The sequence below is a fragment of the Fusarium phalaenopsidis genome (genome assembly GCF_050370095.1).
Source record: "Fusarium phalaenopsidis strain FUZ10S chromosome Unknown contig_32302, whole genome shotgun sequence".
NCBI lineage: Eukaryota > Fungi > Ascomycota > Sordariomycetes > Hypocreales > Nectriaceae > Fusarium > Fusarium phalaenopsidis.
The window spans coordinates 1,682,225-1,708,609 of record NW_028145405.1 but is presented as its reverse complement, the minus strand read 5'-3'; the positions used below and the strand labels follow the sequence as shown (position 1 = coordinate 1,708,609).

Genomic DNA, 26,385 nt, shown 5'->3' with positions numbered 1-26,385 from the left:
CTCCCTCCAGGATCTACTGAGAGGCGATGGGAAAGTAAGGCCTGGTACTCGTCTGAGCGAGCTTTTTGGATGGGAGAATACTTGGCACCTCTGGGTTACTGTATTTTCGCAGTACTATACTTGTTTTATTGCTCTTTATGCCTAGATACCACAAGCGAGATACCTATCATTATATACCTACGTCCCATTCGTGGCTGCCGCCAAATGACAAATCACGCTGGCCATATCACCAGTGACGGGTGCAGAGGAGATACTCGCTCATGGCTGTCAGGGTGTTCCAGACCAGCTTGCGCTTCATGTCCTCCTGCAGAGCTATGCGCTCGAGGGCGCAACGGCCATCAAAATACTTGCACATGACTTGCCAGCTGTTTGCCAGCTTCTCGTCATTGAAACGTCGCGCAATGGCAGAAAGATAGCGCGACTCCTTGCCGGTGGCCTTTTTGGCATCAAGGATGATGTGCGGTGTGAGGCCGGCAAGATGAGGGTGGTCGTTGACTGAGGGGTGAGCCGTGACGATAGGCACGACCTTTCGGGCGTGGGCAGTAGCTTTTTCTGCAGCATCCCGCTGGGCCTTGGATGCGATACGCTCGAGCCGGGCTTTCTCGGCGGCCTGCTCGGCGACGGTGGGGACATGGGAGCCGTCGGTTCCGGAGTGGTCTTCGGAAGACTCGGAAGTGCGGGGCGCCCCTGGAGCGGCAGTGGAGGAGCCGGATTTAGAATCGATATCGGCGGCGGCGCGGATCTCCTCAGCCTCCATCTCATACTCAACCTCATAGAGGATCTCTGGCCAGACTACGACGTAGGCAAAGGTGCAGAGCTGGGTGACCCAGCCACGGCGCATGAGCCAGGCCAGCATGAGGAGGTAGGTGGGCCGGTGGGCCTTGCTGGGGGAGAACTGTTTATAAGGACGAGGGGTTTGGGAGAGCTCGGCGAGGAAATTGGGGAGGGGCGGAGCAAGAGGGAATGCTCGCTGCCACTCGAGGGTGTCGAGAGAGAGGCGGGAGAGATCACAATTTGGGGAGAGGATGTATTGGTCCTTGGCGTGTAGAGGGGGGATAGCAATGGCTCGACGCCAGAATATAAAGTGCTGTGCATATTTACGAACTTGGCCCAAAGTAAGGATGTTGCTTTGGCCGACTTGATAGAAACTGCGATCCAGTGTAAGAGGTGAGAACGTGTTTAGGGATAGGTGAGCACTCACGATTGTGTAGGTTTAGATAACCGCACAAACTCGACGACAGAAGCCGTTGTCGGATCTGGGTCGGCCTGAAGCTCAGAAATGATCTTCTTCTCGTCATCGGTAAGTAATAGCGCAAAATTGCGGTCTAGGAAACCGGGCTCCTCGAGAGCATCCTGACTGATAAATGTGTTTGCTGTGGTGAGCCATAGGCCACGCTGTGTCCCTTCTTCGCCTTGGGGAAGATCATCGATGTAGAACGGAACAGGGATCTGAACTGAAGGGGTGAGGGCGCCAGCTGCAGTGTCCAGATGGAGAGCTGCGATCTTGTTCTGCGATACTGCCTCATAGATGTCGTGCATGGCAGCAGCTAGAGATGAGCTCTGTATGATTTCCCTCCATAACACACTCATCTTTTTCCCTAGAAGCCATGTTAATTCACATATGTTTGGGGTTGAGGCCATGGCAGACTTACGCTCTTCCCGTGCCTTATCCTTGGCAACGAGAATTCGCTTTGATTCCTTCCAGACGAACTCGCTATGCTGCTGGCTATACTTAAAAACCTTGCTGACTTTTTTGATGATGTGGTCGTAGAGGGTCTCAACAACGTCTTTGACCTCATTACTGCTGGGGTTGAGGATAAAGACGAGGTTAAACATGGTCATGGAACTGCGCTTCTCATCGTCCTTGTCTTTGCCCTCCTCCTTCTTAACCTCCTTCTCCTCAACAGGCTGCTCTGGTGCTTTTCCAGGAGCCAAGGGGTCAATTTCGTGAGGGCCAGCAGGGTCATCGGTATAGGTGGAGAGCTTCTTGGAGCGAGCCGTCTTCTTGGGCTTCTTCCACTTTCCATTCTCAGGGACGTGGATGGGATAGGAGACGCAGTAGAGGGGATCCAGGGACAGCTGGAAGAGGCGCTTGTGATAGGGGCGGGCGGGTGTCAAGATGCCGGCGAGATCACGGGCGGGGAAGCCAGCAACACGCTCCCAGGGGACAATCTGGGTGCCAGACTCGGTGACAAAGTGGTCATCCGGGTTGCGGGCCTGCTTGGGCAGAGAGGCGTCGTCGGCGACGTCCTGGTAGCCCTGCTGAGAGAGGCGCTCGAGGATGATGTCCTCGAGCTCAGCGCCGGGGGCGGGGCCGGATCCGGAGGCGGGCTGGACATGGGCAGGGTAGTGGAAGACAAAGGCCGGGCCGTCGCGGGAGCGGTTGACGACGAGGGCGACGGCGAGAAAGTTGTCGCTGGTGACGCTGGGCACGGCCATGGCTGGCGCGGTCACATGATAGGGCCCAATGGATTGGACACAGTATACCGCTGGTTTAGAGGGGCAGGGCTGATAAGAACAAAAACATGTGCCGTCTGCCTTTGTTTGCGATGCTGTATACTGACTGGGCAGGCCCCCTCAAATCTCATGAGGTTGGTCGCGATGGCTCGTCCAATGATGGCTCCTGTGGAGATTGAGATGAGTGAGATTGAGACCTGAGCCTCAAGAGCGCCACTCTCGTGAGGGTGGGGGGAGGCTAGAATGTGGCGTCATGGGTTAGTCGAGTCGAGGCATGGCATTCCTTTCTTTGTAGGGGCCCAGATCAGTCAGTGCACACAAAAGTCGGTGCGCACTTGTATCCGTAGGGCCAACAGAGGGTCCTTTGATCCTAGCGGCAGGCGGTCAAGGGGAAAAAGTACGAGATCTTTTGGAGTCTTGATCCCTCGCTGGACTGATCGTCTGGCGGGGGGCGTCTTGTTGTCACGCACAGAGTTTTAGGGAGCACGATAGCGAGACAATCATCAGTAAAGTCGGTGTGTAGAATAGGCAATCAACAATAAAAAAAAAGTTAGATTGGTAGGCGTGTCATTTTCCTCAGCCAATTTCTTTGTGCCGTGACTTTTTCTAATAAGGGGCAATGCTTGCTCTCGTCAGTGGCAAGGGATTGCGAGTAATTGGATATTTCTGACAGCTGAAGAAGCCCAACAGAATCGTTCCCAACACAATTTGTTTTCCTCGGTCCATGCTGGATATTCGTCGTCTTACAGGCCGGGGTCGCGAGGTGCAGGTGCACCGTCGTTAATTTCACTCAGAAGAGGGCCCAGCTCGTAAATCAGGGTCCATTTACCACCTAGACGGCATGCGCATGAGTGCCCGCGCATACGAATCCATACGCGCAAAATACAGGTGTCCTCTTAAAAGGCAGCCACTAATCGAATCGAGGACATGTGATTGTGGGCAGGAGGCCAAGAAGTATGGAGGTAGGCAGACACAGGCAGGCACTAATAGAAGGAGCCATTGGAGTCGAGTCCATCAAGTCAAGAATCAAACCCCTATTAATGCCCGTTTATCCATCCCATTTCCACACATTCCCTCCATCTTCATCCCCGGCTATTTTTATCCATCAGACGTCGTCCCCCACGGAAGAGAGCACAATAAGACCATCTCTTCTCTTTCCCTCCATCAACTGAGGGTTGCAAAACATCAACCGACGTGTGCCTTGGCAAGGAGAGTTTCAAGTAGTACAACAACCTGCCTGCCTGCGCACCAGAAGGATACGAGAAACTTGACTCTTCCAACAGCAGCGGCACAACGTTCAACAACGTCCAACCTAACAAAGGGTCCCCCCAAGTGACACGCGACCTCTGACCCATTCATCTAACTACGTTGGATAAAAATTTGCCAAATCCGAAATCCGACTTGTGGCGGACCGGCCTCTCGTCTCCTTCTTCACATGGTCCAGGCCGCCCATTTCACTGGCCCACCCGCTCTCTTCTTCGCCCACAAAACCACCGCCCGTTTTCCCTGTTCCCGATCCCGTTTCGCGCTTTCGTCCATCTCCCGACTGGAAGGGTAACAGGTCGTGTGCTTCTCCCTAACTTCATCCCACGCCCCCCCGTTCACCTTCCGCTGTCTCCATCTCCATCTCGGCCTCCGCCATCGCCGTCGTTGTCACCATCGCATATCGACATCCGCATCTCGGCCCTCCCCGAATTCTCCGCTCCCCGGCCGCTGCCACCCCTCCCGTTCTCCCCCCCCCTCCCCTCCCTCCAGCTCCGTTGTTGAGTCTTGGTTTCCTTCCGGCGCCCCCTTTCTCCACCGTCTGTCACCACCGTCGCCGGCCGTCCTGTCCTGGTCTTGTCCCGTCCCCGGATCCCGCCCCTGAACTGAGCCCCTGGGACATCCATACGCCAACGACCTGAGCAACTCTCATCATCAGAGTATCAATTCTCATCGCCTCTAACCTCCCCTTCATCTTGATCGTCACTTCTGGTCGCATCTTCATCTCGCGACCTGTTGTTGCTTAGCTTCATCTCTTTTCTTCTCGCTCGTCGACGCTTGTCTTTGCTCTCGCGTGACCATGACGGCCTCACCGCCCAACGTCGAGTTTGGCCATGTGCCTTTCCTTGACCTGGCCTACGACAATAATGACTCTGATAACTCGGCACGAAAACTCATCCTGACCCTCATGCCCGACTGGGCAAGCGAGGACTCCAACGTTGACTTTGTGCGCTTCACTGACGGCATCACAAACACCCTGCTCAAGGCTGTCAACCGCCGTCCCGGACTCTCTAAGCTCGACGTTGACAAGGACTCCATCCTGCTCCGCGCCTATGGTCATGGGACTGCCATCCTCATCGACCGTGAGCGCGAGGCTGAGAACCATGAGCTGCTCATGAGGCACGGCCTCGCCACACAGCTGCTCGCCCGCTTCAAGAATGGCATGCTGTACCGCTACATCCTGGGCACAGCTGCCCGTGCCCAGGACCTCAGTGACCCTCTCATCCTGACTGCCATTGCCCGACGCCTTGCCCAGTGGCATGCCACGGTGCCGTGCCTGCCAGACCCCAACCACGCCCGCGATGACAGGCACGTCAACGGCACCGCCAGCACCAACGGAACCTCCAACGGCCATGTCAACGGCAACGGCAACGGCCTTGACCATGTTAACGGCCACGTAAACGGCAACGGAACCAAGGCCCGGCAGGACATGATTGACAACGCCGCTCCGGGGAAGCCCCCGCCTAACATGTGGACGATCATGCAAAAGTGGATCTTTGCCCTGCCGACCGACACGGATGCTCAGCGCGAGAGGCAAGCCTTGCTTCAGCAGGAGCTGGAGGGCATGATCAAGAAGTTGAGCAAACGGCCTGGCCTTGGCAAGAACGGGGTATGTTGCGAAGCGCCTGATCCCAGGGGTTAACAGATTGGCTAATTAAAGCGAAAATGCAGCTCGTCTTTGCGCATTGCGATTTGCTATGCGCAAACGTCATCATCCACCGAGACGGGGATGCGGCGCCTACTGTCGACTTTATCGACTATGAGTATGCCACTCCTTCGCCCGCAGCCTTTGATGTGGCCAACCACTTTGCCGAGTGGGCCGGATATGACTGTGACTACTCGGCAGTGCCCAGACAAGACCAGCGGCTAGCATTTGTGAAGGAGTACATCAAGACGTACTTTTCCTTGACCGGCGAGGACGTCGACGAGGAGGCTGAGGTTCGCAAGCTCATGGACGAGGTCGACGCATACCGAGGAGTGCCGGGCTTCTACTGGGGCATCTGGTCCCAGATCCAGTCTGTCATTTCCAAGATTGACTTTGATTACGCTCAGTATGCCGAGCTCCGGTTGAGTGAGTACTGGGCGTACAAGGCGGAGGATGACGGCAGCCGGAAGGCTGCGGGTGAAGAGATGCCACTAAGGGAGAAGACGTGGTGGAGCAACAACGAATAAGACGATGGACGAGGACTCGCGAGAGACGACGTGGTCGCGAGATGACCACAGGGACCAAGCAAGTGATGGAAATTCGCTACTGTAATTCAGTAAGCGAGAGGGTAATAGAGCGGTCAATATGGGTGACAGGGTGAGCGAGCGGGAGTGTGGAAACAGGATACAATGGGAAACGGTTACAGGGAGGGCGTTTCTTCCTTTTACTCGGCTCGGGTTTCTCATTTCTTCAGCAGGCGGCCTCGTTGTTCCCTTTCTTATCAACCCTTTCCTCATCTCCTCCGCCTCATACCTCCCTCCCTCCATGCCTTCGTCCCCGGTGTGGTGACAAGCAACAGCCCTACCACCCCTTCTGCCCTTGTTTGGTCTGGGTCAGTTCTTTTTTCGTTTCTTTTCTTTTCTGTTCATGTTTGCGTCTATTGGGTCATGATGATACAAAAAAAGAAAGCTCAACAGCAGGTTATGGAATGGCACACTGAGGGGGAAAGCCATTCAACATGAGCTACAGCTACGACATGCAAACATGCGGGCATGCCATGAACGAGTTGTCTTGTCTACGCAAACACCAAGTACCATGGAAAGAAAGTAGACTCGGGTATATAAACTACCCATTATCCCTAATACATATTGATTTGATTGCTGAGACGAGGGGAGTCAAGTGGATTTGATGGTGGCCGGTTGACGAGCCGAAAGCACGACAAGTCGCCTGACGAGTGCCAGCTTGCTGCATGGCTACTACATAGGTTCCTCGGTTTGCATGGATTCATCAACCACAGCAGAATTGGCCAACCACGACTTGTATCACTCTCAATTGCAAGCAAGAGAAGCAAGCAGCCTGCGTCCATCACACCCACACGACCAACCGGGGCTTGGTCCGAGGTTGGCTAGAGCTTCTACAGAAGGACGTGTCTGTGGCTTGTGGGAGGGCGAGGGACGTGGCTGGCTCGGTCCGTAGGTTGGTGTTGCATCAAGCTGGGGCACCCGGCCGACGTAATGCAGCCCGCCGGGCTGGGAAGACGGGACCATTCATCTTCCTGTTTGGGGATGGGCGATGCAGGATTTTTCTCTTCTCCCTTGCTTCCTCTGAATCGTGGTGGTCATCGAGATTGCGCTGTTTGCTCCGAAAAGAATCGGGATATTATAGCCAAAGACACGTACATGGTTTACGCATGTACTGATGTAGGTGCTAGATGCTAGATGCAGGCAGTGTTGCGCAAGGGCTGGCCTCTTTAGCCTTGCACCTCGAACAAAACGAGATGAGGAAGGGTCGACCGGGATTTCGGTGGCTTTCGACCGCGCGGTGAAGAAGCGGGGATGGCCAAAGCGCAACGGTTCTGAGGCAGGTGCCAGGGCCGGCGGAGTGCAGGGCCACGAGGGTAGCGGCTGCCCACTACGTGCTCTGTCAAGGGTTCCGTCGCTCCCGCCCCTCCCATTGGCTGAGGGCGCCGGTTTCAAACTCTCTGTTCCAGCAGGGAAGGAGCACGGTCCTTTTTCGTCCCCATCCACGCTCCTTCCATCCCAAGTCCAAGCTCGGTGGCCCCCTCCCGTTCTGACAACCTCCATCCAAGCTCCATATTGATCCATGAGCATGGGAGAGAACGACCAGGGCAGGGAAGGGTTACCTTTTTCCCTCACCTCCAGCTCCTTCCCGGGCTCAACCATGGACTTGGGTTTGATTGTCCCGGCGGCTGGTACAGTACCTCTTTCACTCTTTTTGCCTCATCTCGGCAAAAATCACACCCCCCAGGATCCTATTATCCCATACATAATCCAACCAAATTTCCGCTGATCTCGCAACGTCGCAGCCGATCATCCACATGCAGGGAAAGACCGTGTCGTTGGAAGACGGATACAGACAGAAGCACGCTACGAGCTCCAAGTTGCAGTAGCGCCCATGGCAGGGGCAAGCAAGGCGAGACAAGGCAAGACAGGACATGACCTGGTGCTGGTGCTGGTGGCACCGGTCAGACGCCGCCGTTGCTGCTGGCGCGGCCCTTTGCTGTCACTGTTCACGCGCTGTTGCTCCGGCTTCTGAATCTGGGTTTGCTTAGACGCGTCTGCAGTGACAGACCAGACTAGATGACCCCGAAGGTTTCGGCCGGAACTTTTCGAGTCCTCTTTTTCCTTCTGATCCCACATTGTCCCAGCCGCCAGCCAACTAACTAACCTCTCTCCCCTTCCCTTGAGGACAATCCAATCTTACGCCCAGAGGTCATTGCCGGCTCCTTGCCAAAGGGTTCCATCTCTTACCGCCAGACCGGGCCCCACTGGGAAAACCCTCAGCAAGTCGAGAGAGAGATTGAGGGCCGAGCGCGTGCTGAAGCTGTCCACGTTGCGGCGAGACATGGCGGCGAGACTTGACAGGCAGGAAGGGAAAAAAGAAGCAATATCAAACACCGGCCCAGCAGCACGCACTAGGGACCAACAATACACCGGGAAAAGAAACATGAACCCCAAGCCACGGCAACGGCTCGAGCTACCACCAGCCCAGCACCACCAAGCTCCGCCTTGTCGGTCCAGTTACCGTTCCTGCAGGCTCTAACAAGGCAACCCAGGCAAATGTAGCAGACGAGACGGCACGGCGGTGCCAAACGGCGCTCAGCTCTCACACTCCTCCCGGCTACCTTGGCCACCTTCCGTGACAGGGTTACGGCCGAGACGGGGCTAATACCCCGACGAGGCTACCATGACAGGGTCTCTTGTGACGGAGCCTGCGGGCGAGGGGGCTTGCTAGCTGGGCAAGCAGGGCGAACGGGACGAACAGCTCGCGCAGGCAGGGTTGCTGTTGGTGCAGTGCAGTGCTCCATGGATGGTTGCTGGAATCGTGCTCATGCCTGGCTTGACTGGACTGGACTCGTGGCTCTGACCAGGACCCGGTTGGTGGGTGGCTCCCCGCTGTCTGTCATTGGGATTAAGGCCCTTGGAGACCTCGACAGAGGATGACATGGCTTGGGATCCGCACTGCCTGTGAACGCAGTCAGCGGCGGGCAACATACTGTGTCAACGTCGGCCAAGAAACACGGCCTCTCACTTTCTTATGCTATGCTCACCCTGCCCTGCCTGCCCTGCCGCTGATGGCCGATGGATGGATGGCCAGACAGACGAGAACAGACAGGACTGGACAGGACTGGACACCTCCTGCGCGCGAATCCAATGCCAATGCCAATGTGCTGTACCCTGCGGTCCCCTTGCAACTCTGCGGTTTATACCTGGTCGGACGGGGGCCTCCAGACGGATCCAGGCCCAGAGACCGCACCGCATCGTTGTCGGCACTATCTCCAAATCTGCCGCGACGGGGGAGCTCTGCCCCACCTTGCTCACTCTTTGCCCTCACTCCCTCGCTGATTCTCTCACACATGGCCGGGGCCACGGGGGGCCCAGCACAATGTCGTGCGCTCGTGCCCTCTGATAAATCTTGGCTCGTTCATTCGCCTTGATTTTTAGCATCTCCACGAGAGAGAGCCTCCGGATTCAATCCTGATATTGCTCGTCCGGGGGGCCGTCGATTCGAGTCGATTCTCTTCCTCACTCACCCTCGCAGTGCTGTGCTGGCCAGTACAGTACTGACCTGTCTGTACTTGCAGTACATACACCTCCTCCTCCCGTCTCCTTGATCGGCCGACGGCTGCCCGCCTTCTGTTGTGTACCAGACCGGCGACAAATGGCTACTGGCAGACTCTCGCAGTAACCAGCCAGCGAACTCGTCGCCGAACGAAGGGGGGGAAACGAAACGACACGACCAGCCATGCTCACCAGTTCAGGACAACCCAACAGGACAGCATTGAAAAGTCGAGTCGGGACGAGATGAGATGATCTGGTCCAGAGATGAGCCGGGATGACTGCACTCCGCGGGGCCTATCCGACCCGGAGTCCCATCTTGATCTTGCCGCCGCCCGTCGCCAGCAACCTCAGGCTCAGGTCGACCTTGACGCCGGTCCGAGGACAGTCGCACCAACTTCAGCACACCAAGGTCAACATGTCACTCTCAATGCCGCTCTCGAGGTCGACATGCTGCGGCACAAACTTCGCGCTCTCGAGACTATTGTCGAACGTCACGGTGTGTTTCGTCCCGCCTCCCTGTGCCTAGCTGTCTACCTACCTACCTGCCTACCTATCTACCGTCAGCATTGGCGCTTTTCCTCGGCATCTCCTCTCCTGCTCCGGCAAATCCTTTGGCGCATATCCTAATCATGGTTTCTCCGCGTAGGCATCACGTCACGCATTCCCTGTCTCTCTGAAGCTGAAGAGGCGCGGGCGCTCCAGTATCGTTGCGAGTGCCTCGAGGCCGCCTGCATACAACAAAGTGAGTTGGCAACTGGAGTTTGGTTCTCGAGCCCTCGTTCGAGGCTAGTTCCGAGTGCGGGTGAGACTAACAGCATAGACATGGACATCGCTAGTATCTTGACAAACTCACCGCCAGTCCCTTTGCCACCTGGATACCCTTCATGGCTTGAACATCACTTTACACACAATGACCGAGTAACTCACACCTCGGTTTCACAAGGCTCTGCGTCAGCCCTCGACAGGTTGAAGCCAGCGCCGTTTAAATGCTGGCACGATCAGTGCATACACTATGTCTATGGCTTCTCAACTCAGCAGGACCGTGACAACCACCTTCGACTCCACTCAAACACAACTCTGGGCGACTCGGAACTGTTTAGAAAGCCTGGGGGTTCTTTGCAACCCAATGAGCGACGACCAGAGAACAGCAGTGTCCCCTTGCCGCGGGACCGATTACCACCTATTCAACCACCGACGACTCTCGTAACGACTAACCTACCTCCTCTTCCCTTTCCAACCCCTTCTACGGCTTCGACAAGGAGAGAATCTGGCCTGGGCTTCACATTTCCGGATCCTAAACCTACATTACCGCGAACCGGCGGGGAATCCGTTCCTGACCCTCAGCTGCCTCCGTTGAAACGAGCTCGTGTTGGACATCATCGCCTACAATCAATTGGGGAACTCAACCTTTTACGGAACAACGAACCTTGTCTACGATGCCGAGCTGCCAATAGCCAAGTAGGTTCTCTTGACTACTTTGCTAGTTTTGCAAGCTCATCTCATCTCTAGTGCGATGCGAACCACCCCTGCTCACGGTGCGTGGGAGCGCCATCATCCGAATCAGAGGCACACTGGCGTGTTTTGGGCTGTTACCGAGGGCCAGTCACTTCACTGACCGATGTTCTACTCCAAGGTATGGGGTTCCTGGACGAGGCAAAGTTATCTATTTTTGACTGGTCACTTGCAGGTTCTTTTGCTTGGACGCAGCCTCAAACGCCTATAACACCATCTAATCCACGACGAGGGAGCATCAACGACCTTATTCTAGCTCAGAATCCGACTCTGGTTACGGCACCAAGAACTGTTTCTTGGAGATGTGACTTTCAGGACACGTTTTGGTGGCAGGATGGCGAGTTGGACCTGGACGAACGTCCTACACGAGCCATACAACCGAATATCCATGATCCAACATCCATGCCTCCCGTTTTGCGCCTCATCGAATCCAGTTCAAGTTTCCGCGGGGCTGCCTTCGATCTTCTCGAGCTCCTGGCGATCAGCGGTCAACTCTCTACGTCGCGAGAGGAGGAAAAGGTGAAGCACTCGGCACTCTTTCGGGCAAAACAGCTACTTCGAGAAGTCTTGTTCTACGATGCATCCCAACCGAACCCAACTATCCAGGGAGACAACCTTCCTCCCCGACCTCCGATCGAAAGTGGTCCTTCTGCGGAACGAAATCAGCTTCTCAGGGAATGCACGCGACGCTTTCTGGTCTCGTTTGACTTTGCTACCTCAAACCCGGCAGCCATGGGCATAAAACAATGGCTTGGAGTTTTCATCTCGCTTTGCATATTCAGCGCCGTGGAGAGAACCTTGGTTGATATTGCGCGCTCCTCTAAAGTTAACGGTCAAAGACCAGCAGAGCCCTCTGATGAAGTTGCTCGAACTGTTTACCAGGTTCTAGTATCGCTATTCTCGAACTCGAGCGACGCTTTATCGAGCAACGCGAAGCTAGAAGAACCACTCATCCACCATATAGCACGTGTTGTTCGCCGCGAAACCTGGCTGCCAAAGCACATCTTCTCGAGTTTCGACTTTCTCCTCAAGCTTGGAACCGGCGAGGTTCCGAGATATGGGTTCAACGGATTTGTTATGCCAGCCAGACGATACTCAGGGCCTTCAGGATCTGGTCTTTTACCCCCGGCTCAACTGGAGCCCCCGTCCAGACAAGTCTTCCCAACCTCGACGCCGTTTATAGGTCCCTCAGGCTCGGGCCTACACTACGTACCGCTTGGTTCGAGACCGGAGTTGCATCCTCCGGGGCAGTTTGTGCCGCCAGTTGAAGTGCCAGGGCGAACACGCAGACACACAGTAGGGGACGATATATCACCAACTACCGAATCGCGACGACCGTCTGGAGAGCCAATATCACCGTCGAGGCTCAGATCCTCTTCTCGTCGAACATCTTTGCGGCGCGTGTACTGCGACAAATGCAACGAACATCCAGACGGTTTCCGAGGTGATCACGAGCTTCGACGGCACATGGACGCCAAACATTCGGCCACGGTCAAGCGATGGGTTTGCAGAGAACCCAAAAACCCTATACCTTCTTCGCCGCAGCCAATCATTCCCTTGTCGCGTTGCAAAGCATGTCTGGCACAAAAGCGCTACGGCGCATACTACAACGCGGCAGCGCATCTCCGTCGTGCCCACTTTCGACCGCATCGAGTTGGTAAAGCTAGTGGTGATTGGCCATCCATGAGTGTCTTGAAGGACTGGATGCGCGAAGTACGCCAATCTGTCGACGTTACCGAGGAGCATATATCTAGTGGGGAGGATGACATGGAGGAGTTCCAGACCCCCATTGACTATAGAGACTCTGTCTCTCAACGGGCATCACTCGCCCCCGAAGCGCCGCTACAGACGGCCGCAGTTTTAGGACCACGCGTCTCGACATCTGTTGAACCATCGATGCCGATCGAACGAGCCAGCCCGTCTCGCCGACCTACCGAAAACAGGACCAAGTGTCCTCATCCAGACTGTGGGCGCGAGTTTCGTGATCTCGCCTCCCACATGCTCACGCATCAGGAGGAACGACCCGAGAAGTGCCCTATCGTAACATGCGAATACCATACAAAAGGATTTGCGCGCAAGTACGACAAGAATCGGCATGCGCTGACGCACTACCGCGGTTCGATGGTCTGCCCCTTTTGCCCCGGTGTCGGAAGCCCCTTCGAAAAGGTCTTTACGCGCGCCGATGTCTTCAAACGACACCTGACTGCTGCTCACCAAGTTGACCAGACGGGTCACAGTAGTGGTCATCGATTACCCAGCGGCGAGGATCCGGCCGGGACGAAAGCGAGGTGTTCGATTTGCAAGATTGGCTTCGGAACGGCACAAGACTTTTACGAGCATCTTGACGACTGTGTCTTGAGCGTCATTGTGCCATCCTCTAGTACATCGGGTCAGCAGGGTCGACCGAAGTCACGACAACAATAACAGTACCAAATACGAAAAATAAGTTACAGACTAAAAAAAGGCAACCCGTTGAGGAATAGAGAGGCACTGGGATTCAAGGCCACGGTTTTGGCCACCTACTCTTTAAGGAAACGGGACAGTCAGTGAACGGAGTGGACGACGATTTTACTTTTTTTTTTTTTGTTTATTTGATTATACACACACACACACATGAGGATCATAAAGACAAAGTGCCTGGCGCACCGAACAACGGGATTTGGATTCTAGATACCATGGAAACTTTGGCCAACGGCCGCTCTTGATTACTTCTTCTTTCTTCTTCAGTTGTAAGATTATTTTACATATGTATATCCATCCATAGTTGGGCATTGAGTGTGTTTGAATTTAACGAATCAAGGCTCTTTCAGAGCATATCACTTGAACATTACTGGAACCAAAGCAAGTGACATGTGTAATTTCAGTTTTGATGTATTAACTCGATGTCAACCATAGTATCTATACTCGTGGTATCTTTTTCAGCCCTAACACCACCTGCAACGTACTACTAACATGTATGCCAAGCCCTTTATGGGCAGAAAAGGAAAAACAAGGAAACAATGTTAATCGCAATCAACGCCAATGCCATGCTAAAGACCACTCGCTACCCCAAATATGCGTATATGTATGTGTGAGATTTGATGTTTTGTGGAGGATGAATGGTATCACTAGAGGGAAGAGGAGAGGATTTATTTGGAGCTAGAGTCCTCAGAAGGCAGGGCCGTCTTCTCGTTGATGGACTCGTCGACCATGAGGGTGTTGTCGCGGCGGCCAAGGTTCTTGGGGGCGGAACGCTTGAAGAATTCGTGGATCTCGGGGGAGAACTCGCCATCGTCGGGCATCTCAGCACCCTCAGTGTCCTTGGGACCACGGTTGGCCTGAACAAGCTCCCACTCGGCGCGCATGTCGGCGATTTTGGCACGCCAGTCAGCCTCGGGGTCGTAGGACTTAGCAAGACCACGCATGCGCTCCCAGAGGGACAGGTGGGCGGGGTTGACGGCAACACCATGGTACTCGCTCTCCTTGCCCTCAATGATGTAGTGCCAGCGGCGCTCCTGCTCCTTGAGGTCGAGGCCGGTAGTGTCGGGGAGGAAGAGCCAGGTGAGGAGCATACCAGCGAGACCAAACCAGGGGACGACGTAGAACTTGGTCTGGTCATCGATGTAGTTGTAGAGGACCGAGGCGAGGAGAGCACCAGACTTGCCGATGCAGGCGGAGAAGCCGTGGGCGGTGGCACGGATGGGAGTGGGGAAGACCTCACCGGCGACGAGGAAGGTGACCGAGTTGGGGCCGAACTGGTTGAAGAAGGACGAGATGAAGTACATGGCCTGGAAGCCGTGGATACCGGCAGGGCTCGTGTAGTAGTCGTACTTGAAGGCGGGGATGACGAACATGAGGAAGCACATGAGGAAGCCAACCTGCTGCATGTTCTTGCGGCCGTACATCTTGTTGTCAATGAGGAGCGAGGCAAGGTAGTATCCGCACATAGAGACAGTGATGTTGACCAGGTTCCAAGTCCAGGTGGTGAAGATGGTGTGGTTGGAGCCAGAGATGACGTTGATGAACTGAGACTGGAAGAGCTTGTTGCCGTAGAAGAAGACATCGTTGCAGAACCAAGTGCCGGCAGTGGCAAGGAGACGGCCACCGAAGTGGGTGAAGCAGTATCGGAGGGCGTTCAGGTCGTAGCCGGTAACGTTGGATCGCTTCTTGGCCTCAGCGAGCTGCTTGGAGGCGTTGGGCATGCGGTAGGTACGGTAGTAGAGAAGCCAGAGAGTGCCGATGGCGGGGAAGGCGAAGGAGAGACGGAAAGTGTACTGAGCAGCAGAGGTCGTGTAAGGGGGCGAGCTCTGACCCTTGTTGAAGATGGCGAGGAGGACAATGAGGACGACCTGGTTGACGAATTGACCCCAACCCTGCATCAGGAAGGCAGTGGTGACACGGCGACCACGGTGCAGACGATCCTCGCGAGTAGAGAGCTTGCCGTCGGTAGAGGCACCCTCAAGAGACGATGTAGCAGTGATGGGATACTCGCCACCGACACCGAAGCCGTAGAAGAAGAGAGACCAGGCGTAGCAGATGACCCAGCCCTGAAGGGTGAGACCCCAGCTGGCAGTGAGCATGAGAAGACCGATGAACATGATGGCAGCATCCTGGATGAGACCCCAGCGTCGGCCGACCCAATCACCCATGACCTGTAAGAGAGTTAGTATCAATGGGAAGTGTAAATATGAGTGAGTTTAGGCGACTTACACCAACAACAGCCTGGCCAACCATGATACCGATAATCTCGAGGTAGGTGACACTGGCAATCCAGTTGTGAGAGCACTCGGTGGCCTTGTCCTTGTTCCAGCACTGAGGCCAGGCAGCCTTGAAGAGAGGCTCAAGGTTACCAATGGAGAAGAGGACGTAACCCTCGAGACCGAGACCAGCACCAGGAATGACTGCATGGCGGAAATACCAAGAGAGAGGAGAGAGAGGATCCTCCTTGAACATGCTCCAGGCGGATCTAGCCTCCTCGCTGGCAGCTTGCTTGTCAATCTTGTGGACGAAGCTCATGCGCTGGGACAGAGGCAGATCGGCCCAGTAGACACCGTCCTCATTGTATGAGTCGTCAGGGCGGGTAACATGGCTAAAGATGCGGCGCTCATCGGCGGTAGCATAAGCAATGGGCTCGTCCGGGTCGTCGCTGTCTGGAGGACCGTGGGGCACAGGAATCTCGCCAGGGATGGTGGCGGCTTCGTGGCGGGTGTGAACCATTGTGGTAAAAGGCTTGATGTGCCTATGACAGAGTGTGTAGGCGATTGGCGAAGCTCAATGAGAGTGATCTCTTGGCGGTGGTGGATTGTGGCTGTTTATATACGAATGTATAAGTGAGAGGTGTTGGAGTCCGAAAACGGAAACACCAAAAGAGGAAGTGTGTGAGAGGCGAATTGGAAGAAGCAATTCACGGCGGATCAAGGTCAAATCAAGGTCTCGATGCCTCTGCTGATCATGTCTTGTGCTCTGGAGAAGAAGCGAGAAACAAGCCGTGAATTGGAGCGAGGACGGGCAGTATTTGAAGCAGAACCATGGGCGGCGTCGAGTGCGCCTGGAGCATGGAGATGCTCCAGACGTCGGTCAAACATGGTGAGAGAGTGTGAGCCAGTAAGAATGCGTAAATTAACCTCGTGGGAGAACGTGTGGACGAAAGTCGATCTCTGGGGTCAAAAGCTTGGGGGTGAGAAGATGGAAAGGAAGGGGGGGCGTGTGGGAAGATTCCCGTGTTTCCATGGCCGTGGCCGCGCACATCGCCGCCTCGCCTTCAGGGACCGAGTTGAAGCTTGGACGGCGGGAGAAAAAGCGGATCTGACTAAAAGAGAGCGGAAGAAAAAAAAAAAAAAAAAAGGACGAGCCAGGGATGATGGAGGGACGGACGTGGGTTGCTGCACGAGAGTGACAGAAAAAAGAGAGACACAGAGTGGGATGGGATGGATGGTTGGTATTGAGAAGGTGATTTGATGGACAGGAAGGGATTGGCGGATGGGTCCTTCCCACCCTAGTCCCTCGCTCCTCCCTCCATCGAACGCCGAGAGATCCAGGCCAGATCCTGACAGGACAAGACAGCCCCACGGCAATGAGCGACGTGATGGGCGACGAGAGTCCCAAAAAGACAGACCGAGGAGCGGGATGATGGAAACCTTCACGGGAAGAAGATGCCGTGTTTCTCATTTACATGTCAGATTCTAACGTTATTATCCACCACGGGCAGTTGCCTCGGTCTGCCAGGTACGTAGGTAAGTAGAGTTTTTTAGAGTCATGACGACCAAAAGGCAAGAGGCTGCAAAAGTACAAGTAATGACGTCGGAGCTGTTAAGCCACCAGCACGTGTGGCTACGGGGATGGCTAACAGGCTGGAAGTCTTGGCGTCCAGGCCGGGCAATTGGGCACGCGACTGCGAGACTCGGGTAGGACGGCACATCTCGACAGTCAAGACCCGCAGGAACCATTCGGCCGACTCCGTTTCCTGGAAGATCATTGCTCGAAAAACATACCATGGGCATTGAGATCCGTCGCCCACAGACCAGGAGGACCCTCTTTACTGCTCGAGGTAACCATTCGGAGGCCGAGTCTGCATTGAAATGGCAAGACGCTCACACACCATCACGGCCCGTCTCCCTCTGGTTTTTGTTTCATCCATACATACATAAACCTTCCATTTTCCCTCTCTTTTTCTTTTCCCACCTTCGGTGTCCTAATTCAGACACCGGGACACGCACACGCACAGGAACGCCCATGGTTTCTTGCATCGAGGCCTATGCACCCCATTATCTCGGATCTTCGGGATCGCGATTTCTCATGTCACCCACGTCCGCCCTCTGGTTAACGACGGTTTTTGCCCAGAACGCCAAGGTCGACCACCGCCATCTCCCGTCTCGGCGCCTCTAGGAGCCGCAACGCCCCCTCTCTTGCTTGCGCTGCATTGGCTGGTCCAGGGGGAAGAATTTTTGGCTGAAGAGAAAAAAAACGGGGGTTCCCTCTGCAAGGCTTCTTCCTGGTGGATCCTTCATGCACGTGCTGCAACGACATTTGGCCCAAAGCGGAAACTTGTCGTGTGACACTTTTCCTTGCCCGAGACCTCGACTTAACGACAGGACACGACGCGAGGACCCTGCGACGACGGCACCACACTTTTTTTGGTCTCTCACACACACAACCCAATTCTTGGTGCTAAACTGCTACTTTAAATCAGCTGCGTAGTAGATCTTGCCCTAACGTGAACAATAGCTCATCCTGAAGCAACCGTTGTAGAAAAGCTTGTCCTCACCGTCAAGTCCGCCTCACGATGGCCTCCCCCGTGAACGGTCAACCTCCGTGTCCCACTCGTACAGCTCATCTAGACACGGCAATACAAGTAATCCCGCAGCGCTTGCTTGCCTGCCTACAGATGCCTACTACCCTGTAAAACCCATTACGTACCCGTCGCCGATGCAAGCCTCGCAAGCCTCGCACTCACACTCACACGCAAGACGCGCCATGCGACACGCGCGGAATTGGCTCGCATGAGGGACAGTATTCAGCTTGATCATGCTTGAGCTCGGTGTCCGTTTCTGTCAATTGTCTTTGTTGGTTGCAACACACAGCAATTCACGTCAGATAATACACACACCACCAGCGAGCGGGTAATGACTCTGTGGCCTTGGATATCAGCCAACTAGCCCATTCATCCAAGGTTCCCCCCCCCCCCCGCTGCTACTTCAACTCATGGGATCCCCCAGCTGGATGCTCGCTTGCTTATCCCCTCACTCCCTCTCACGAATCAACCTTTGAGACCATCAAAAGGTCCCCCCCTCTCCTCTCCTCTCCTCCCCGCTCCGACGGCGGACCCTGCTGCTTTGGAATAACCATAACACCATGCATGCTCCATCCAGCGAATGAAGCCCGCCTGATTCTCTCCACACTTGCTTGTCCTTGCTGCCAGCCTCTTTTTCCACCCGGGGTTTGAGTCGAAATTTAGTCACCATCACCCACCTCCTTCAAGTCCGGCCCGGTTCGACAGCAGCAACAGTGACATTGGATGCGTGGATATTTTTTTCGTCCCTCGGCTCTTGAGCTCGCTTGCTACGCTACCTACAGTAGCTTGTTAGTCTATCACCAAGTCTAGGCTTGTACAAGGCTTGCCGGTTGCTGCTACCGCCAACTTGGCTACTCTCGTATCTGCTCTGACCTCTCTCTCTCTCGGCCGATCTCGTACGTCCGCTCCAACAAGAAGATCCATGCCAATTTCTCTCGACATGTTTTGTTTGATAATCCATCCCATATACAGTACTACTCTCCTCCAACATGTCCTTGTTTCGTCAGCATCAGACCCAGACTCGGCCCCCTCCCCTCGCCGGCCTCGTCCGACCGGATCCTTCCGGCTACACTCTTCACCTCCACATCCAGATTTAGAGATAGATTGGCTCAGGTTTATGCTTACACGACGCCAGCCAAACATGCGTCGTGTCTCTGTATCAGGCTCACTTAGGTTACGACACCCGGTAGGGATCATGCATCGAGGTTTGTATCTTGCTTGTTTGGAATCTCTAGTACAACACAGCATGTAATCCATCGCATGTACCTTGGGCAGAGCGAGGCGGCCCAACGAGACGTGAATGAGAAGTAACAGCAGTGATACAGCAACGAACAAGGTCGCCGTCAAGGAAACCCTGACGTCGTGCTGATCCGCCGACTCCCTCCTCGTCACTCTGAGCCACCATCGCCATCAAAAGACCCATCAAACCCCTACCACGACAACTCCCATATTCCTTGCAATCACTCTTGATGAGACATATCTGTGTCCCAATGACGTGCCTTTTTCTTTTTTTTTGTCCCTTTTTTGTTTTGTGAGTTTGATTGTCCAAGTCTCCTGCCCATGCATGCATCATCTTCAACTCTCACCAGCAATGACGAGACAACTAAAGTCAAGAAACTCCAATGCCCTTCCCTTTACCGCCGGATGCAATCACTCACTCTTTGAATGTCTTGTGCGAGTTCAGTCTGTTCGCCTGCATCCATGCCCTAGCTCTCTCATCTCATCTTCTCCTCTTGCTTCCCCGCACAATTTCGTGCGCTCAAATGAGACAGCCTCCATGTCCATCCGTCCACTCAGCTCTTCTTCAACTTGGCTCAGTTGTCTCCGCTCAAACGCCACGCTGCATTTCGTAGATACAAAGGAAATTTCAAGAAATAATGGGCAACAACAGAAACATCCGTCATCTTCCATGCCAAAATACTGCAACATGTCCCGTTTCTAACATGTTACAGCTGCTGCGTCGCCTTGCCTTGCCCGACCTTGCTGAGAGATCGTCATCTCCCAGCCGGCCTTGGTGTTGCCTCATCGTCTTCACCGCCGCCGCCATCCACCCGCGTCGTCGTCAACGGCCGGGGTGTAGCGTCCACGCTGTCAGCCCCGTCCTTGTCGCTTCCGCCTGTCTCCCCTTCCTTCTTCTTGGATCCCCCCTCAGGTGGTGTCTGTGCTGTCGCTTCTGGCGCAAGGACTCCACCGTCGAGTAGTCCCATCTCCATCTCCTTGGATGGCGTCGTCACAACTTGTGTCACAGCCTCGGGAGTGCTCTCTGATCCCATCGTCAAGCTATCGTGGCTATTTGCCCGCATCATCTCGATCCCTAGCTTTGAACTGGGGAGGTTTGTCTTTCCCAGGATCTGCTGGCTGTTGCGTGCGAGCGACTTCTCCCTTCCGCTCCCGAGTTCCTCGTCCTCATCATCGGCGGACTCGGTACCATCTAGCGCTCTTTGCTCCGATCCGTCCCTCTTTCCCTTAAGCTTATCGCTAGCTCGTGGTCGGTGCTCCATTTGTGCCGGTGCTGACTGCTGCGCTAGAAGTTGGGGCATTGCCTTCCTCGATACCTCAATCATGTCGCCATCCGTTGTGATGTTCAGACCCCCTTCGTCCCAGTCGTTCGTTGCCTTGCGGCTGATGACGACTGGCACTTCGTCTGTCGTCACTGATTCCGAGTCGCCAAACAGGGACGAGCTGATCGAATCTTCACGGCTCGACATCATCGCTGTCCCAAGGCGTCCCGCGAAGATGGATGAGCCCGACGTCGGGCTGTCCTCTACACGCGCATTGGCTTTCCTGATCCCCATGGGCACCGGTCGGACCATGCCAAGAGATGAACCTTGTCCTGGGGATTCAGGTCGCCATTGGCATAACCCTCGAAGCACTTCCGTCAGCTTCGATGAGCTGATGGGCTTCTCAATCAGTGAGTCAAAGTAGTGAGGCGCCTGAAGCTCCTTGAGATATGCCGTGATGGCAACGATTGGCGTGTGTGAGTTGGCATTCTTTGTCTCCCGGATCATCCGTGCCACGTCGGCTCCGTTGATCTGTGGCAACTGATACTCAAGGAAGATCACATCGAACTTGATCTCGCTCATCGAGTAACGGACTGCCTCGGACCCGTTTGGTACGGATATGGTTCGGCATCGAAGCTTCTCCAGTAGCTTCTCCATGACCATACGTGACACTGGATGATCCTCGCAGATCAAGACATCCAATGGCCGGAAGGTAGGTCCAGCGTCAAAAGCAATCTGAGATAGTCGCCTTGAGCTCTGTCTGCGTCGCTGTACCCTAAGCAGGGCGTTGTGCTTCTCGCCTTCATTGTCTGACGAAGACGGAGACATGTCGAACACCTGGCTTCTGCGATTGCGATGATGATGCAGAATGTCTGTCGCAACGGGACTGCCGTCTTGGGACTGTGAGCCCACTGTAAGTGACCTCGATCGTCCTGCCGACGAATTGCTTGACTGTCGTGGCGTTGAGATGGACTTCTGGGGCGATAGGGATAGGGGAGGTGGTGCCGTTCCACGGCCCTTGGCAGGGGACGAGGTTGTTGCTGCAACCGTGGTGGCAGCCTTCTGCAAGCTCGGAGGCACCTTAGGAACCTCAAATGCCGAGCTGGCCTGCAGAGATGCGGCTGTCGATTGGTGAGAGAGGCTTGAGGAGTTGCTTGACGCCTTTCGTCGCCCATCCGTCCCTTGTCCAGCCACAAATGAGACGAGCAAGGGAGATGATGGCTGAGAGGCCCGGCTTGGAGAGGCGTTTGTGAAGCCAGATGGCGACTGTGCTCGGGTTGTCGCCTTGGCATTGGAAATGGTCCTCGAAATAGGGTTCGACATCACGGGGCTGCCTTCGAGTGAAGGTGCAGGAGATATCACGCTGCTTGCAGCTCCGGGGCTAACGGAGGTTTGCTTGCTCTGTGCGGCGAGAGCTTCGGCTCGCAGCTTTTGGATGACATCCTTGTTGGCCTTCTCTAGCACAGGAAGATTCTTGAATGAAAATGATCCAAAGTCGTCCATCGCTACTGGTTCACTCAGGCGCCTCGACTTGAGGTCGCGTACATGAGGAGGGATGTGCAGCGGCATGAGCTTCCGACTGATCGAGTTGACCTGCGACCGAACTCGTGACAATGCGTCATGAGGGCGCTCAGCATACTCGGAGCCGGCAGTTGAAGATGGTGGTGATGTCTGGTCCTCCATCTCCTCCGCAAAAGACTGCAAGACTGCACCTCTGGCATCAAAGTACTCCGTATCCTCAGGGTTCTCTGGCTGAGGCACAAACTGAGCCTCATCCTCAAGGAGCGTGTCCCAGTTCACTTCATCGAACCAGGGATGCTTCCGGATTTCTTCGCCACCAGACTGAAACTTGTCCTCGCGATTAGAGCCCAACCGCTGGTGGGGTTCCATACACAACAGCTTGTTGATAAGATCCTTGGCCTCCTCAGACACCAGCTCACACTCGTCCTCGTCTGGCCATTGAATCTTTCGCGCCAGGATGTTCTCAAAGACTTCCTCAGCCTCGCTAGCATGGAAGGGGGGAAAACCGTAGAGAAACTCAAAGAGAATACAACCAACAGACCACCAATCACTAGTTTCGTCCTGCTTGTCACCTTTGATGGTTTCGGGGGCCAGGTAGTCCGGCGTGCCCACGAAGCGTCGGTTGGTATCTTCGGGGTTGAATAAGGCCATTGGAGGGGGCATCATGTTGGATGGTGGAAGGGAATTTCTGGTATGGCTGTCCATGCTGATTCTGGCATTTACGCTCGGTGGCAAATCCGGTGATCCTTGGGCAATGACTTCCTCATCCAGAGGTGATTTTATGCTGTTGGGCTGAGAGGCGGTCTCGGAATCGTTCAAGGAGAAGTTGGTAACCATGTGTGCGAGTGTCTCGCTGCCGCCACTATCACTTCGATGGGTGCCCGATACTCGACGTGGCTCCTGGGTGAGGTTGAAATAGGACGGCTGCCCTAAACTGCCAACTTCTGGTGTCATCTGGGGTGTTGCGCTGGGCGAATGAGCAGGCCCATGCAAGTCAAGCGAAGTAGATCTTGAGGATGCAATAGACGTAGATCGAGCAAAGGGCCCCTGCTTCAGCAAGTCTGGTGTCCCGTCCGAGTTCTCACTATTCAACGCCCGCTTCTGTCGGCCAACCAAACCCATACGAGAAAGGCCAAAGTCTGTGAGCTTGAGGTGGCCCTTCTGGTCAATGAGGAGGTTATCGGGCTTCAAGTCACGATGAATAATGCCGCGACTATGGAGGTGCTCGACACCCAAGACCACCTCGCCAAGATATTTCTTCACCCATTCTTCAGGGAGCCCGCCAAGAACTTTGATGAGCGAGGCGCAGTCGCCGCCGTTCAGATATTCCATCACAAGATAGAGATAATCCTTGCTTGAGAATGTCCAGTAGAGCTTGGCAACAAAGTCACTCTCTCCTTGCCACATCATGATGGCACGCTCGGCTTTGACGTTGCCCACCTGGTTCTTGGCAACCATGTCGGCCTTCTTGAGAACCTTGATTGCAAAGTACTCCCCTGTAGACTTCTTCTTGGAAAGGTAGACGCTGCCGAAAGCGCCCTTGCTGATGGGCTTAATAATCTCAAAGTCTTTGATTGAGGGCTGCGTTGGACGAGGCTGGGGAGGGGCACCGGCGCCCAAACGGGGTGAAGGTGGTGGTTTCATGACAAAGTCAGATATGGCTGCTGAAGACTGTCTTCTGTGATGCCTATGAGGGTGCGTGGCAGGGGAACTGAAATCGCTTCCAGGAAGCATGGGTGAAGCCTCTGGTGATACCATTCCTTCTTGAGACGTGGGGAATCCCCGGGCCTTGATCCGCAAGGGGGAGGATGGTTGAGCTGGTCTGGAGGGGGATTCCTGGCGGTGAGGAGACGAAGTGCCAGGTAGAATGAGACTTCTCCGGTGACGTCTCCGTGTGCTTGCTGCACGCCTAAGGTCCCCAAACTCGGAGATGGGGGACTCGGTCCTGGGGGCGTTACGAGATGCAACCGATGACGATCGGAAACTCCCTTCGCTATCAACAAGTTCGCCTTCTAAGTAAAGAGAGTCTCTGCGTGTGTCTCGCGCCTGAGCCCCTAGGTTGCTTAAGCCACCGAGATGGGACCTTGGGGTAGGGCACTCCTTCGGGCTGCTGGATCTGGTGGAGGCAACGAACGAAGTCGGCCGTGAACGATTCTTCCTGTCGGAAATGTCCATCTGGCGGAGGGCTGTAGCCAGTGCAGACGGGCTATTCAACGGCTCGGCAAAGTTCTCATTCTCGCGAGGCTCGGATGCAACAGACTGGGGAGGGTTAGACTGAGGGGGTAGAGTCTCGGGTAAAATCTCCTCGTCGTTCTCGACGACGACGTCTTCATCACACACTTCGCATTGGTCGTACTCTTCTGGACCCAGTTCTTCTCCCTCCTCTGTGGAATCTGTCAGGTCACCGGCGGCAATACGAGCTGCCTTCCTCAGTGCTTCGTCAATGCAGTCCTGGACGAGACACGCCAGCTCGATTCGAATACGCTCCGCATATTCGATGATCTTCCTGTGGCGAAAGACGGCATCGACCTTGTTTCGAGCGACCTTTTCCGTATCAGCACACAAAAGAGCCAGGCCCTGCTCCTGCTCCAACGTGTTTGTACTTGGGGATTGCCATTGCAGAACCTGTGATATTCGTGATTCGGACTGCGGCGACTGGGTCCGGAACTCGCCGTTGTTGTGCTGTGTCGAAGACTCCTTGATGGCAGGAGTGCTGATCTCAATGGCAGTATCGCAGAGATCCATGAGGAGCTCGACAATTCGGGCCTGGGGTCGGCGAACGGCGAACGAGCGTGCCCTAGTGTGCCCGAGTCCACCAGAACGCTCCCTTGATCGAGGCAAGGAGCTGCCAGGTGACGATTGTGTCGAAGGCGGTGGCCCGATAGGCAGGCCCTTGTACTCGGCAATGGGGAGCGAGGATTGGTCACCAGCCAATGATCGACTCTTACGAGCCTCCAAGGCGTCGAGGACTTTAACGATAGAGTGTCGATGCTCAGTCAAATTCTCCTGGGCCATCTGTACATCCATCTCAGCTCGATGCTCCTGCAGACAGAGATCGGTATGCTTCTCAAACCACCAACGGGGAATCTGACGCTCGCAAATGCGGCAGAGGACCGGGGGTGGGGGGTCTTGTTGCTCGGGCTCATCAAGGCCACTCTCAGCAAGCTGAGTCAGATAGCTTGCCAAAACCTCAGCCCCAGAGCCTAGCGAGTTGACAATGACACTGGGAAGGTCAATCTTGATCTCTCGAGGAGCGATCCAAGGACGCAGCATCCACATAATCTGTGAGGGATTGTTAGTATGCATGATAGGTAGTGCAAGGCCAGGTCCGTCTTACGTGGCTCTCACCACCCGAAACACTGTCGTAGACCATGATTCCCTGGGCTTCAAGGTCGACAATTTGTGGTTGCTGGTTCTCGGGGTCATCTTGGAGGTCGTCGATTGTGAGCAGCTTAGAGAGGGGTCCAAGCTGAACGGCAAAACGGACTCGGTGGCTTCGAGAATCATCCTTCTTCATAGACTCGACAACCTCAGTGAAGACGTTCTTGTTGTCGCTGACTATCAAGTCGGAGATGGGGAGGCCGTTAACGGTCTCGAACTGTGTCCCCACAACGTCGGTCCATGACGGGCTGACCCATTTGATGGTGCCATCGAGATTGAGGTCGACGATGGTGTTTAGGGTCTGCTCGGCGGCTTCACGGAGCTCCTCGCGTTCTTCCCGGATGTCCTGGCTCAAAGATCTCTCCATAGCAGTGGCTTGTTGTGCTCTCAGAGAGGCGACGGCCGGGGGCGCCAGCGAGGCGCCCGACGGAGAGTCCATGGCGTCTCAAAGTTGGTAACTGCTCGATTCGGAGGAGGAGGCAGTGTTGGGCGTTTCGTGGTTGTCGTCGGCCGTGGGATATTCGGCCGGGTGCCCGGCGTGAGGGCAGCTGGTGAGCCAGCAAGAAGCACAAGTGGGGAGAGACTCGGGGTCTGGCAAGGGCGCCAGAACTACAGACCCGCGAGACTCGAAGACATGACTGAGGGCCGGCAGCGAGGGGGAACTCGGGCTGACGCTGTGGAAAGGCTTTTGGCCTGGGCCGTGGAAAAATCGATCGAGCTCGCTGGCGGCAGTCTTTGGAGCCGAGGAGAGTC

At 55.1% G+C, this 26,385-nt stretch overlaps 5 protein-coding genes across 5 annotated transcripts; 2 read left to right on the top strand and 3 right to left on the bottom strand.

The window, feature by feature from the left end:
- Positions 1-125: 125 nt before the first annotated feature.
- Positions 126-2,439, bottom strand: LRP88_07904 (nitrogen permease regulator of amino acid transport activity 3-domain-containing protein; the record flags this gene model as incomplete). Its single annotated transcript, XM_083244419.1, has 4 exons — positions 126-177; positions 255-1,148; positions 1,202-1,598; positions 1,653-2,439. 4 exons carry the CDS (start codon positions 2,437-2,439, stop codon positions 126-128), a joined length of 2,130 nt encoding a protein of 709 aa, XP_083098913.1.
- A 2,080-nt stretch (positions 2,440-4,519) lies between these two features.
- Positions 4,520-5,892, top strand: LRP88_07903 (kinase-like domain-containing protein; the record flags this gene model as incomplete). The annotated part of the gene is made up of 3 exons (XM_083244418.1): positions 4,520-5,074; positions 5,147-5,329; positions 5,392-5,892. The coding sequence occupies 3 exons, from the start codon at positions 4,520-4,522 to the stop codon at positions 5,890-5,892; spliced, it is 1,239 nt and encodes a 412-aa protein (XP_083098912.1).
- Positions 5,893-9,711: 3,819 nt separating this feature from the next.
- LRP88_07902 (uncharacterized protein) lies at positions 9,712-13,383 on the top strand (the record flags this gene model as incomplete). The annotated part of the gene is made up of 4 exons (XM_083244417.1): positions 9,712-9,943; positions 10,094-10,193; positions 10,245-10,909; positions 11,135-13,383. 4 exons carry the CDS (start codon positions 9,712-9,714, stop codon positions 13,381-13,383), a joined length of 3,246 nt encoding a protein of 1,081 aa, XP_083098911.1.
- Positions 13,384-14,087: 704 nt separating this feature from the next.
- LRP88_07901 (major facilitator superfamily domain-containing protein) lies at positions 14,088-16,155 on the bottom strand (the record flags this gene model as incomplete). Its single annotated transcript, XM_083244416.1, has 2 exons — positions 14,088-15,590; positions 15,649-16,155. The coding sequence occupies 2 exons, from the start codon at positions 16,153-16,155 to the stop codon at positions 14,088-14,090; spliced, it is 2,010 nt and encodes a 669-aa protein (XP_083098910.1).
- A 4,068-nt stretch (positions 16,156-20,223) lies between these two features.
- On the bottom strand, positions 20,224-26,071 carry LRP88_07900 (protein kinase RIM15; the record flags this gene model as incomplete). The annotated part of the gene is made up of 3 exons (XM_083244415.1): positions 20,224-24,510; positions 24,577-25,533; positions 25,589-26,071. The coding sequence occupies 3 exons, from the start codon at positions 26,069-26,071 to the stop codon at positions 20,224-20,226; spliced, it is 5,727 nt and encodes a 1,908-aa protein (XP_083098909.1).
- Positions 26,072-26,385: the final 314 nt, after the last annotated feature.